The following is a 14,382-nucleotide window of genomic DNA, read 5'->3' as shown; positions in this document are numbered from 1 at the left end:
TAGGCATAGTTTCCATAGGCTTAAGCACACAGAAAAAAAAAATAGTGGCTGCTTGGCTGCTCGCAGAGGAACTTGAGGGAAGATGGAGAGAAGTGGGTGTGTGGGCGTGTTGGGGGAGGGGTTGGAGCGGGGACAAAAAGAGGTGGAGCGAGGGCAGGGCCTCAGGGGAAGGGGCACAGTGGGGGTGGAGCATCCCCAGGGAAAAATAAAAGTCAGTCCCTATGTAAAGTACCACATAATACTAGAGACTCAGGCTCCTCAAGTCAGGCACCCAAAATTAATGGACACTTTTGACAATCTAGGCTTAATCTCTCTGTCCCTCAGTTACCCATGTGTAAAATGTGAACGGTATCCATCTTGTGCTCTGAATGAGGAGTCCAGTGAGAAAGAGCGGTATGGGATCAAGTCAGGATAGACTGTATCATAATACACACATAGCAAGGGACTGAATTTAGATTGCAAAGTCAGCCATAATTCTGGCATTTCCTAACTCTGGAGTGTTTGACTTTGCAACCCTAACAATCTTTTATAGTACAGTAACTCCTCACTTAAAGTCATACTAGTTAACATTGTTACGTTGCTGATCAATTAGGGAACATGCCCATTTAAAGTTGTGCAATGCTCCCTTCTAACGTCGTTTGGCAGCTGCCTGCTTTGTTCACTGCTTGCAGGAAGAGTAGCCTGTTGCAGCTAGCTGGTGGGGGCTTGGAACCAGGGTGGACCAGTAGCCCCTCTATCAGCTCCCCGCTCCCCTAAGTTCCCTGAGAAGCAGTTGTCCAGCAGGCTATCAATTACCAGCAGTTCAGCTGTGCCCTCCCCCCACTGCCATGTGCTGCTCCTGCCCTCTGCCTTGGAGCTGCTCCCCGAGACTCCTGCTTGCTGTGTGTGTTGGGGGGGGGAGTAGGGAGGAGGGGAGGAAGAGGAGGGCTGTCAGGGTGTCCTCCTCCCCCCTGCTCCTGCACCCCACTTACCCCATCTTCCATAGAGCAGGGGGGACACACGACAGGGCTCAGGATAGAGGGAGTTTGCTGGCAGCAGCTGTTCTAATTAACAAGGCAGTGTACTTAAGAGTAGGGTCAGCGTACTTAAAGGGGAAATGCGCATCTCTGTCTCTGTCTGCAATGCGGTCTCCCCTCCCTCCATTCCTACTGCCTTGCAGAGTAAGATAGTTAACCTTTGAGGACTCAGCCAATTGCTAGTTCATCATTTAGCAGTAAGGCATTCCCTGGGAAATATCCCACCCTCTGACTCCTCCACCTCAACTAAGCTTCACAATTATCATTACTGTGTACTAGTATTAAACTCTTTGTTTAAAACTTATACTTTGTGTCTATATCTATATATCTCTCTATATAAAATATAGTCTTTTGTTTGGTGAAAAAAATTTCCCTGGAACCTAACCCCCTCATTTACATTAATTCTTATGGGGAAATTGGATTCGCTTAACATTGTTTTGCTTAAAGTCGCATTTTTCAGGAACATAACTACAATGTTAAGTGAGGAGTTACTGTAGTTTTGGAAATTATTATTTGGACATGATATACCTTGACTTTAGCAAAGCTTTTGATATGGTCTCCCACAGTATTCTTGCGAGCAAGTTAAAAAAGTATGGATTGGATGAATGGACTATAAGGTGGATAGAAAGCTGGCTAGATTGTTGGGCTCAATAGGTAGTGATCAATGGCTCAATGTCTAGTTGGCAGCCAGTATCAAGTGGAGTGCCCCAGGGGTCAGTCCTGGGGACGGTTTTGTTCAAAATCTTCATTAATGACCTGGATGATGCGCTGGATTGCACCCTCAGCAAGTTCGTAGATGACACTAAGCTAGAGGGAGAGGTAGATACGCTGGAGGGTAGGGATAGGGTCCAAAGTGACCTAGACAAATTGGAGGATTGGGCCAAAATAAATCTGATGAGGTTCAACGAGGACAAGTGCAGAGTCCTGCACTTAGGATGGAAGAATCCCATGCACTGCTACAGGCTGGGGACTGACTGGCTAAGCAGCAGTTCTGAAGAAAAGGACCTGGTGATTATAGTGGACAAGAAGCTGAATATGAGTCAACAGTGTGCCCTTGTTGCCAAGACAGTTAATGGCATATTGGGCTGCATTGCGATTTCATCCCATTGCCAGCAGATCAAGGGAAGTGATTATTCCCTTCTATTCGGCACTGGTGAGGCTACACCTGGAGTATTTCATCCAGTTTTGGGACAAATTGGAGAGAGTCCAGCGGAGGGCAACAAAAATGATTAGGGGGCTGGGGCACATGACTTATGAGGAGAGGCTGAGGGAACTGGTCTTTTTTAGGCTGCAGAAAAGAAGTGTGAGGGGTGATTTGATAGCAGCCTTCAACTACCTAAAGGAAGGGTTCCAAAGATGATGGAGCTAGGTTGTTCTCCGTGGTGGCAGATGACAGAACAAGGAGCAATGGTCTCAAGTTGCAGTGGGGGAGGTCTAGGTTGGATATTAGGAAAAACTATTTCACTAGGAGGGTGGTGAAGCACTGGAATGGGTTATCTAGGGAGGTGGTGGAATCTCCATCCTTGGAGGTTTTTAAGGCCCGGCTTGACAAAGCCCTGGCTGAGTTGATTTAGTTGGGGTTGGTCCAGATGACCTCCTGAGGGCTCTTCCAACCCTAATCTTCTATGATTCTATGTATATAAAAAATGTGGTTGTATTTCTTCCTTACAAACTTTGCCACAAGGTGTCAGTCACTCACTACAATAGTTTAAATAAAGAACTGTATTGTAAAGCTAGTCAAGTAGATAAATGTGGATGAAAACACTGTAGTAACCATTAGAAACATATCACTGTAGCACAATTCTCTCCCAAACTATATACTTGACAAGAAAGGGAGGGCACAATACTTTAATTTTTCATGATTCTTTGCATGGTTTTATGCCATTATCAACAACCTAACCACTCCAAAAATCCCAGTTCAGTATCTTGCAACTTAATTGCAGAACATAAAACAAACCTTCCTATCAATGAACAGCCAAAATGTGCATTCAGATATATCCCTTAATTTCTCTGACTGCTGAAACAGTGTGCTCTGAGGGTATTACACAGATGATATACTAGAACAATACATGGGGTACAGCTTTCCAAAATAAAAACTAGGGCTCCCATAATAGGAGAGGTGGGGTGACCGCATTGCAGGGGATGGTTCTGGTGGGTATCTTGGAGATGAGCATGGGAAAATGAGAAAGAGAAAAGGGTGCCCCATGTCTCCCTCTCCTTCCCAAATCCCTGGCTCCAGTGGCTTTGACTCTACATGCTGGAGAGAGCTAATTCAAGGACTCAGAGCGCCAGGGTTGATTCAGTGAAAGTGCTTGTGTGGGGAGAAGATTGTAACCTACATCTGTGTACACCTGAAAACACACGATCATGTTCATGAACTCATCCAACAGTTGGTTCCTTTAGGTGGCCAGTTTGGAGGGGTTTACACTTATATAAGACAGATTCTGAAAAACACCAGGGCAGAAACTGAAACTGGACATTATTAGTATCGTTTGTTTCCGTCTCTTCTTACTACACCCATAATGTTTTGAGGGACATATGGCTCACCCTACACTGACAATACAGTATAAAACAAGCTGGAAATTATGTACCAGTTGGTTTATGCAGTTCCTGCTCTTACTAAACATTGCACCAAACTCTAGTCATGTTTTGCAATTTCCTCAGCACACTGCACGTCCTCTTGAACACACACTTGAAAACCCATCACTATCCACATGTGCCTCACCTACAAATGGTTGTGTAAGTAACAGAAGATGTGAATGAAGCCCACTCAACCTGCTCGTTTTCAAATGTGGGACACAATAAGTGACCCAAAATTAACTATAAACTAGCATAAACCATTCAAGCAAAAAAACAAAATATTGTGGGATTCATGATTTTAATGTAAATGGCTGTTTCTAGAACCTCAGTTTGATGCTGTTTTGTTGCTGGTGTTAATAACTTTAATAAAAGTGAGAGAATACTAAAGCTCTATGGCATGGAATTACAGAGAGTGACATTTGAGAGGTATATGCACATGCCTTAAAATCTATGTCCCTATAGTTTCACCCAGTTCTCACCTACAGTGTACTTGTTGGAAGAGTTGTACAATGAAGTCAGATAGGTCGGTTGGGTTCTCAGACAACAAGCTCCAAAAGCAGAAAGAAGTTGCAGGTTTTGCAGAGCGAAATAACAGAGATCGCTGCAGAAAGCAAACCCTCCCTGTATGATAGTAAATTCCTCTCTGCCGTCCCATGGTGTTCACTTGCACAGTTTAATCTAAATATTACACAGGAACAACAGTGGGAAAGTATCAAAGAAGTGTCATGTGAACAGACCATTCATGCAGATGTAGAATATTTTAAAATCATGTTTTACGATAATTCACAATGAATCTAGAAGTTATTGTATTCATTCTAGAGTAAAAAATGTTAAATATAAAAGTAAAATGATGGGATGGTAAAACTGTGCTGAGCAAGCTGTGTGTTGCTATTTTAAACAGAAAACATGTTCTACACAACATAGGCATTTCGCTTGTGCTCTTCTTTGTAGCATCTGTTACAGGCGTGCAACCACACTGAAGTGCAGAGCCAGAATTTGACTAGCGGGTCAGAGATGAATTAGGCGTCCTATGTCTAGATTCAGGAACAGCAGTCTTTCCCCTTTTTCCTGTTACAGCAGTCGTCCGTTACACAAAGCAGGAGATCAGAATAATTGTGCAATATATCACAGGACATTGTTTCAATAAGAAAAGCACATTTAAAAGAACAATGTCACGGTGTCTCTGAATGTTTGATTTAATCCAGCGTAGCCCTTATTTTTGGCTTGCTCAATAAGCAGTGACCTTACCTAGTTTTTCTATACAAGACATTTTATGTTACTATGTTGCTAGCACATTTGGATAAACAAACACACACTTCTTATACACTTCAGGGTAAGGCAGCAGAAATCCGCAGGCTCCTCCTGCCATGCCCCTCACAACTCTACCCAGCCCCCACCATTTCATGCCCCTATGCGGCAGTACCAGGAATCATACTGGGGAACTAAACATAGTTCTCTGAAAGGATGTACATAAATCTAGCTTAGTGGAGAACAAGAAACTGTTGCAATTTGCTGCATTGATCTATAAATCCTCATTAACTACTACAGTGCACTGCTTAATTGGAAAACTCTACTTAATCAAGATGCCTCCTATGGAACCAATTTATACCTAATGTTACTTGATAGAAAGGATAGCTGCTAACTGGGATGTAATTTCATTTAACTGGGACACCTTCAGGTGACTTAGTGGTGCTTAGGTCTGTCTGCAGGTCTCAATCTCATTTTTGTTGGCTCTTCTGTTTGTTAGCTCTTCTACCAGGAACCTACAGTTGCCTCCTGGTTTGCTCATTGTGCACCACCTACATTCAGAGGTGCCACCTCTCCGAGCTGCCCAACACAAACTCGGGACAAATAGCAGGCTCCTTCCCTGCCTTATCCAAAGTTCATGGCACTGTTCACTAATGGGAGAGAATCATTGCAGCTCCTCAGGCAGCAGTGTTGCCAACTCTCACAGTATTTGGTGTTTTTCTTAAAGCCCCAGCTCCTAGAGCCATGTGATTACATGAGAATCTGAGCTTTTAACTAAAAAAAGTGTAGCCCTCACAGTGGCTGAGAAAAGCTCACAAGAAGTGAATCCAAGACAATTTTTTTTTAAATCACATTATATTGTCAGTCATGATTTTTGAAGGCTTGGAGTTGGCATTTCTTCTAGTGTTTATTACTTAAAAAGCATTTTCTGTTAACTGGTGGATATCTGCTGTCAGTGAGATAAAAGGGCACCTGCTATGTAAGCCAATTCTACTTTGACAACAAATAACTAATATTCTTCTTTCAGTAGATAACACGTGGTTATTCTTTTAACAGATATTCTTTTGAGGAGGATCTGCTGGTTTATTAAACAGAATTGTGTAAAAAGAATACTCTGTTCTATTGTTTTCCTGCATGACTTTTCCATTGCATTTTACTTTTAGGTACAGCAAAAATTAGTTCTTTTTACTGAATCTTTCCTCTACTCATTTAGGGTGAGATTGTGTTATTAAAGCACAGCCTTGAATAGGAAAAGCCATGGAACTGCAGTGTGGCAACCCACCCCTTTGGAGATTACAGTATGTGCCCTTATCCAAAGCTAGCAATGCAATACTGGCTAGTGGAGCCATATTGTGCCTGATTTCAACCATTTTTGGAATGGCTTACACCACAGTGGGGTCTAGTAGAGAACAGTCCCTGCACGCTGGAGAAAGCATGGACAATTGTTTTATGTCTTGCTGAACAAGTTTGTCCTGGGTTATACTTTCATTTAAACCATGTTCAGTTGCACCCATTGTCAGTGATGCATAATTTTTGTAGTGTAGACAGGCTCAAGTAAGGAAGAGAAGGCTCATCTGTGCTCCACCCAGAGCCACATCGGAACAAGAGGCAGTCACAACCTGACTTTTAAAAACCCCAGACTATTTTTGATTGGTTCCTACAGAACATTAGTGACCCAGGTTTATCATTTTTAACAAGTGTTAAAGATGGCTCCACTTTTAACAACATTCAACAAAACAATAAATGGACCCAACTGATGTTAACATCTCCTGTAAATACTATGGTGTCTTTATGCTTTTTGGTCAAGTATGTGTTCTCCTGCACTCAAACTTGATGGTGATTTTCATTTAAGAAAAAAACAAACAAAAACCCTCAATTGAGATGAGTTTGACAACCCAGCTTTCAAATGGAGATGTTACACACTGTCTTCCTCACTGTTTTCAGTTAATATTTAATTACAAGCTAATCTGAGTGCATTTCCATACATTGTGGCTCCCACATACTTAGCTCACAATCGCTAAATCTAAACATTAGAAAATAGACAGGCACATAACAGCACGTTTAATAAGAATGCACATGCTCAGATGCACTCTTGTTATTAAATATAAGACCTTGTCTTGTCCAATAATAGGGTACCACCAGGGGTCTTACTGTATTAGTTAAAAGTTGGGCAGTTCAGCTCTCACATCGCAAACCAGGTAACATTCTTGCACCCTAATGAGGTACCCTCAATAGTTATGTATTACATTTTTAGGTTTCTTCCTGCTGGAATTCTCATTATTTTTGCTTGTATGCAAGTTTAAGGAAAGCAAATGGCTCAGCTATAATAATATTTCACCCAAAAGAACACTAATGCTCTTCAGAGTCCCAAGTGTGAGATAGAGTCATGTTAGGGGAAAAAAACAATACTTGCAGAGCTACAGCATCAGCATTCTAATGGCCTGAAACTGTTGCATTTTGGGAGTTTAACCCTGAAGAGTTACCACTTCTCTTCTAAGAAAAAATAGACAAGGGTAGTTAAGTTTTTTTTATCCTTTGTTCCAGAAAGAAGAGGTACAAGGCTTTATCTGGTCAGGGATGAATCAATACGATATATTTGCCCCCCAAAAAACCTCCGTAAGCACTAGCAACAGCCCATTATAGTACATGTGATGAAAGTTATTTCATAGGACCCTGTAGCAATTATTTGCTCTATTCTCTCAGCCTGTATGTGCAGATTTTAAATAAAATGAGATTAATCTATGCCTCTGATCCTCAAAGGAGACTGATGAATCATGGTAGTCACACTAATGAGTCACTTTAGATGACTCACATTCAGCATAATTATCTAGCAGGTCTTCAGCAAATATAAAATAGTGAGTCATCATATTGCAGAAATGAGGACTATGTTGCATGAATGGGGGAGGAAATTTAGAGAAATTAAGAGTATCAGTTCTGTAAGTAAACTAATACTAGTTCCCTAAACTAATTAATTTGCATATGCAATCTGAGACACAGGTTTCCTCTTAGCGCTGATCATGTTTTATTAAAATAAATACCCTGCAGTTTTAATATACAGGCAAGATTCCTCTTTAAATGTTTAAGTTTGATTTTATACATGTATGTAAGTTATTAGTCTTGGGATTTTTCCCCTTTAAACCCGCTACATAACAAAATATCTTCCAACTCGTACAAAATAGCACGTTTTTCACTGTATGAAGTGGACTGTGTTATTGTTACAAAAGTTGTATACAAAAAACCTTCAAATATGCAAAAATTCCAAAGTACACTCTGACAGCAAATGCTCTGCGAACACTTTATTACACAAATTACATTCAGCCTCTGAAAATAGTATTTTAACAGTAATACTATCTAAAAATAAGACATCTCAGAAACACACCAACTAAGGAGGAAGAAAAAAGAATTAAATAGAGACTTTTTTTTTTCTCTCTCAATGCAATATTATGTAAGTGATTTTAAAAAAATAGAAGAAGATTTAGCAGCTTTGTTTTCTTGTGGCACTGTATTTCCTCTGTACTGCAATAGTTTAAGGACATTGAACAGGAAAGGCACAAAAGAAAGAAACTGACAACTGAAATATTATGAGGAAAATATTGTGCTAAACCAGATAATGGGACTTATTTACAAATACAGAAAAGGTCCCAAAACAGAAATGAGAAAATACTACTACTTTAAATCAGTACTGCCATTAAAAGAGGATTGTTTTCTTTATTAAGATGTTTACATAAAGACAACGGCACTGATATGAAACTTCCACACACTCCTCCACTTAAAAAAAAAACCCCCAAACCAAACTAAAACCAAACTAAAACCAAAAAATCCCAGTGTACAGCCCCAAGCAGACTAGTACAGTTTACAATTAAATACACAAAATCTTAAACGTGCTAAAGGGAAAAGGAATCTGATGTTCTTGGTAGAATCGTTCAATGTAGAAGAAATCAAAGGCTGGTTTCAGGATGAGGAAGATACTGGTGGGGGTGGGGGAGCTGAATACTCTTCTTCTGAGTCTGTACCATCGTCTTCATCTTTTTCTTGATCGCTCCCTTCAGTACTAAGTCGGTCGAACCCTTTCCGACTGTAGCTTTTGTGGCTTGCAAAGAAGTTCCCAAGGTTAAGGCCTCCACTACCTTTTCCTGTAGAAAGGTAAGCTTTCCATTACTGAATTTGAAAAAAAATTCCTACCACTCCTCCATTACCCACTTTAATGACCTTATCCTTTTCCCAAAAGCACTTTCCACCAAGCACATAGGTTGTGGCAAAACATTTTTTTTTTTTAGAGCTTCCATTAGGATTCAGCTAGAACAACTGTCTGAACAGTATCTCTTGTGGCCCTACCAGTCTGAACAAAATTAGCAATCCCAGAGGCAGCACTTCATTTCATTCACTATAAGAAACAGGGATAACTCACTATGACAGCTATCGGCTTCTCGGTAGGAATGGCAGATCATCTTGAGCAGACAGATAAAAGGTGGTAGGAAGAAGGCATTATATACATTTATAATAAAAACAAAGCTGAGGAGGAGAGCCTTCCCCCACCTCAGCCCTTGGAAAATCCCACTCCCAGCACCAAGGTATTAATTATACAGCATTTATTCTCAAACATGTTTATGTGTTGACTTATTTGAATAAGATCTGAGTTGACGGTCAAAGATATCTTGCATTTTACTTACCTTGAAGTCTGCCCAAGATTCTTCCTGAACTTGATTCAAGTTTGTGGTCAGCATCAGCTGGAAAGATAAAGCATATTTCAAAATAAGCGTCAACGAGCCTATTCGGAAACGGAGTGCATTTTCTGATACTGAACCAGGCTGATCAGCAGTTGAGAGAAAAATTGATATTGTCCAGTTTCATGGTTAGGGTAGATTTATAACTCATGTTGGGGAAAAAAGACATACTGTTTATTTTCTATATGTCATTCCAGCCATTAAAGATGATTAAATTCTCAGTCAAATCTGAGAACCACTCTCTCAACTGCTGGCTTTTGTGATTGTGAAGACTATAGTTGGAGAAGAAGAACTTAATCGCTTACACTATCTGGACATTTATATTTCAGCACACTGCAAGTTGTAGTAAGACATGCCAAACAGTACTATACTTCTGTTCTCATTTGGACATGCAGGTGGTACAGTTTACACTCTAGATCCATGGTAGACACTTCAATGATCTCCAAATTTCTTGAGCTACTGGAAAATGATAGTGATTCCCCCATTGCAAATCCAAAGGAAAACAAAAAACCACAACCAAGTTGTTTTTTCTACACACTACTTTGTATATACTCATCAATCAGTGTAAAGAATTTGCAGAACTAAGTAATTTGTTTTTACCAGTATTAATATATTGTAGATATTTAACAAAGTCCAGTTTTATCAAAATGTTCCCATCCACTGTAAATTCAATTACTCCAAAATGCACTGAAAGGAACAAATCTGCATGCTGGGAGATGGATTGGTAGATCTAAGAGGTCTTATTCATATCTGCTTTCTATAATAATATAGCCCTCTGGAGTGTTTGCATATTTAACACTAAAAAAAAAAATTACTCATGCAGTATTACTTTTCAATGCTGAACATTTGCAAGCAAGACTTTCTTCCACCATTATCACTGCACTTCAAACTTTATGAATTCTGTGTGAGGATTTCAATTACATTGGTTCTGTAATAGCGATGGAACTATGTTATTTGCACAGTTCATGTATATTTTATTTTGTCTATGTTTTACCATTTTTTTTTATGCCATACAGATAACCCAGGAAATGAACATTTAATTGCTACTTCATGTGACAGTTTCAAAGAAAGTAAAATGTGTTATAATAGGTTAGTACAGTATAAACTGGGGACAACGTCACATTTTTAGCACTATAACTACTCATTAAGAAGGTCACAGCTGGATTTCAAAGGGATGAGGGCACATACATAATGGAAACGCATGTATGACTCAGAAAATGTATGAAATAGAAGTGAACTACCATTTATGTTCCCCTCAGACATTTTTTTGTTAATGTTTGCAATGTGTTTATTTCTGGGAAATTCTGTAATATCGTTTATATCTTTATCTGTCATTTTTTAAAAAAAAGCTGCACTTATTTTGAAGAAAGAAGTATTCTAAGCACTCCCAATGTGAAAAGGATCTCTAAGTAAATTATACGTTGAATTTTAAAATAAAGGATTTATCTAAATCAAAATAATTGATAATCAGAAGGCTCTTTCTGGGATTTCAGAACCAGTTTTACCCTGATAGCAACTAAAGGGAAGATTTAGAAGGAAATACTGAAAAAGTGGTATATTAAGGTACAATAATAAAAGTATTTGTAGATACAGTCGTTTGTGGATGCCAACACAGGTTAGAATGCATTGCCATGGTAAGTGTACACAAGATTAAATACAGACAACGGGACTCTCTTCATAATTTCGGCCCTGCCTGTTCAATGATGTCTTTGAATAATAGAAGTCTCTTGTCTGGAATTTAAAAGTTATTCATGGTTACCTCCATAGACCCTTGTCTTCCTCCATCGAATAAATACAGCAATTGCCAACAGGACAACAATAGGAATAATTAGAAGAGTTGTAATAAGAACAAAGGAAATTCCAGGACTGGCCTGTTCGACCATATGATGTTTTTCCCACTTCTTTGGAGACTCCGTTGAAACAGGTTTGTTTTTCAGTTTGGCTTCTATAACTGTCTCTGCTTCTTTAAGAAAAGAAGAGAACTGACATCGGTATTTTAACATTTCAAGCAATATGCTTGAAAAGAACATGCTAATGCACCTGAAATTTTCAGTAATTAATAACAGGCACCATTAAAACTATAAAATGACACTAACAGGATTTCTTAGCTACTGCTGGTGTCATCTCAAGAGCCATGCAGGGGGGTAGAGATATAACTTTCTAAAAGTCTGAGAAGATTAGAGTATGCTCTCTCTATTTCGCTAATATTTGCGGTTCGGAGGATAGAGACGGGACAATTGTCAGGGAGAGTTGCTCCTAAAGAATTCCAACATTTGAATGATGGGAAAATCCTAAAGCATTCCATTGTTACAACAAAGCAAGGCATGACATTACTTTCTCAGTAAAATATCCCCCTACGTTAGCTGCATAGACCCTTTTGCAAGTAACAAGCTACATTTTTGTATTATCAAGAATAAAAAGGGAATGTATTTGTTACAGTCCTTGAAACAATTAACCCAGAGGGGACATGTATGCATGTTTGTGTAAAATGTTTAGTCTGTACAGAGCAGCTCGCACTTTGCGAGATAGGCTTTAATTGTGTTGTGGTTGCATTTTATCCACAACTTTAGTTTTGTTAGAATTATGCCATGTGAAATGATTCCAACAGTTCATTTCCTTTTTCCTACAGTACCAGGGAGGAGGATGAATGGGAAAAGGAAGCTGATGCTATTGGTAGACTATAGTTATCAAGGAGGAGCATGTGCCATACCGAGAAGGGAGCTGGATAATATGATCCCAAAAAGGTTCAATTTCAGCTGTGATGTTTGATATGTGGTAGTGCTAGTAAATCTGTACAGCTGGTAATGTTTTGGATGAACTCCTATAAAACTATATACATTTCAGTATTTTCTACCAAGGATAGCCAAAGTGTGGTCTATGGAGTCAAGTAAAGTCCAGAGAGTTCTATAATGTTGTGAGTTCCCTTCATCTTTAATATGGAGATGTGGCAGCCAATGATTACCTGGTCCCAGCATGAAATGAACCACTGAAACTTCTTATGACTTGTCAGTGGGGCATTTGTGAGAGTTACCTACTCTTGAGTTAACTCCTCATGAGGACGAGTGAGAGCAGTCACACTGTAATATGGTCGAGCTGCACAGTGATTGGGTTAGCAGCTCACTGAGTAATCAAGTCCCCACTGCTTTACTAGCTGGAGCATCAGCAGCACACAAACTTCAACCCACAGCCCCTGACAGGCCAGCTGGCTTGAGTTTAAAGCAGCAGTTCCCAACATTTTCCCTGTAGGGCTTCCTGCGACCCCAGACAGCATGGAGGATGCCATTTTTAAATGGAGTTGTCCTTGCAGCATGACCTCATATGCACTTTATGTGCAAAGTCAACTGCAGCATGCAGGACACCATTTTGCTTTGCAAAATGGCGTCCTCGACCCAGTGTGACCTCGCACACTGAGGTCATGCTACATGGAGGGTGCCATTTTGTAAAATGGCATCCTCTGAACACTTGGGATTGCCGCAACCCTACTTGGGATCATGACTCAAAGTTTGGGAACTGCTGGTTTAAAGTATCATTTAACTTGAGCTAAAATTTGTGTGTGCACAGGGGTCAGGCTAGCGGCAACACTTCAGTTATATCTCAAGCTAGAACTGCAGTGAAGACAAGTCCTTATTCTCAATGGACCACACTTCTGTAATGAAGATGAGAATCATTGCAGACTGTTCAATTTTATGCCTAAGTAGATGTTGCCTTTCAGCTTCCGGCAAATTCTTTATGTTGCCCTCACTTCGACACAGCAGAGTTGGTATTGGGGACAGCCACTGTGACCAGAGAGGGGACTAAGTTCTAGTTTAGCTCCCAGGAAGTGTAAATCAAGATATTTTAAAACAAATAATTTATTTTGTTTAAATTCCATTTTCTCCATTTTTAATAAATCTTGTTTTTTATTAAGATTACTGTTTAGGTGTGTCCCAGGAGAAGAGTACTCCACAACTTCTATGAGGAGGAGTTGGAGGATAAAAAGTTTCTGGAACCTACATCCTTGACTCAATCTTGGTCAAGGAGCATGGAGAGAGGAGTCCACTCCCAATGCATTGTGCTGCCATCAGGCTGCATCAAACGAACACACCAGGGGAGAAGCCAGAAGAACAAGAAGGAGGGTAAGTTGGTGGAGGTGTTTGACCTGGGAACATAGGGTGAAACTTCAAGCAAAATGAAGCCACAAATTCTGTTTGGAACTGATTCCTGCCTAACCCCAACCAATAAATTCAATCCTCCTTTGTATTCTGAATACTTCAATTCATCCTGGAAAGTATATTCCCAGTTAAGTCACACAGCAGCCTTCTCCTTCCCAATAAGGTCCATACTGTACCCTTTAGCATTATAGCAATGGATAGACTGATCTAGCTTATGTAAATCTCACTGATTACTTGACTGCTCATTGGTAACAGATTACAAATTAGTGACTAATGAAAGGAAATAGGATTTAGGCTCTTTGCTCACTTGGGTGCATCTGAAAATTTTACTCTGATTCTAGGACTGTATTTTGTTGCCACATAAGATTAGAAAAGGAGTTTCTAATGAAATTCTTTAAAAAAATTAATTTAAACAAATTTTGCAGGAACTTTTATGGCATATTTTTGTGAAACATTTTAAATTAGTAAAAACATTTAACTTCATACTGATATCATGGCCTCTAATTTATTTTATATCGTTTTAAACTTAAAAAAACCCAGATGCATCAAAAACCTTTTCTGATATTATATTAGATAAATTTAAAAGCCTGCTATATGTTATATGAACATATATATGCATATGTGCAAAATTATATTGTGTGTTTTGTGAAATGCTCTCTTCAA

At 39.5% G+C, this 14,382-nt stretch overlaps 1 protein-coding gene across 7 annotated transcripts in view; it reads right to left on the bottom strand.

Annotated features, from left to right (window-relative positions):
- Positions 1-8,125: 8,125 nt before the first annotated feature.
- PAM (peptidylglycine alpha-amidating monooxygenase) overlaps positions 8,126-14,382 on the bottom strand; it is a 224,126-nt gene continuing 217,869 nt past the window's right edge. For 3 of the 7 annotated variants that reach the window (XM_034774561.1, XM_034774562.1, XM_034774566.1), the window contains 2 exons: positions 9,515-9,571; positions 8,126-8,977 (listed from right to left, as the gene is read on the bottom strand). In XM_034774561.1, the coding sequence (XP_034630452.1) occupies positions 8,796-8,977; positions 9,515-9,571 (239 nt within the window). In that variant the 3' untranslated portion in view covers positions 8,126-8,795. Of the gene's footprint in view, positions 8,978-9,514; positions 9,572-11,327; positions 11,532-14,382 lie in introns of all 7 variants that reach the window. The other 4 variants (XM_034774559.1, XM_034774563.1, XM_034774560.1 and 1 more) reach the window with 2 other exon arrangements.

Source organism: Trachemys scripta, chromosome 6 (assembly GCF_013100865.1).
Source record: "Trachemys scripta elegans isolate TJP31775 chromosome 6, CAS_Tse_1.0, whole genome shotgun sequence".
NCBI classification, from domain to species: Eukaryota; Metazoa; Chordata; order Testudines; family Emydidae; genus Trachemys; species Trachemys scripta.
This window is presented reverse-complemented; position numbering and strand designations above follow the sequence as displayed.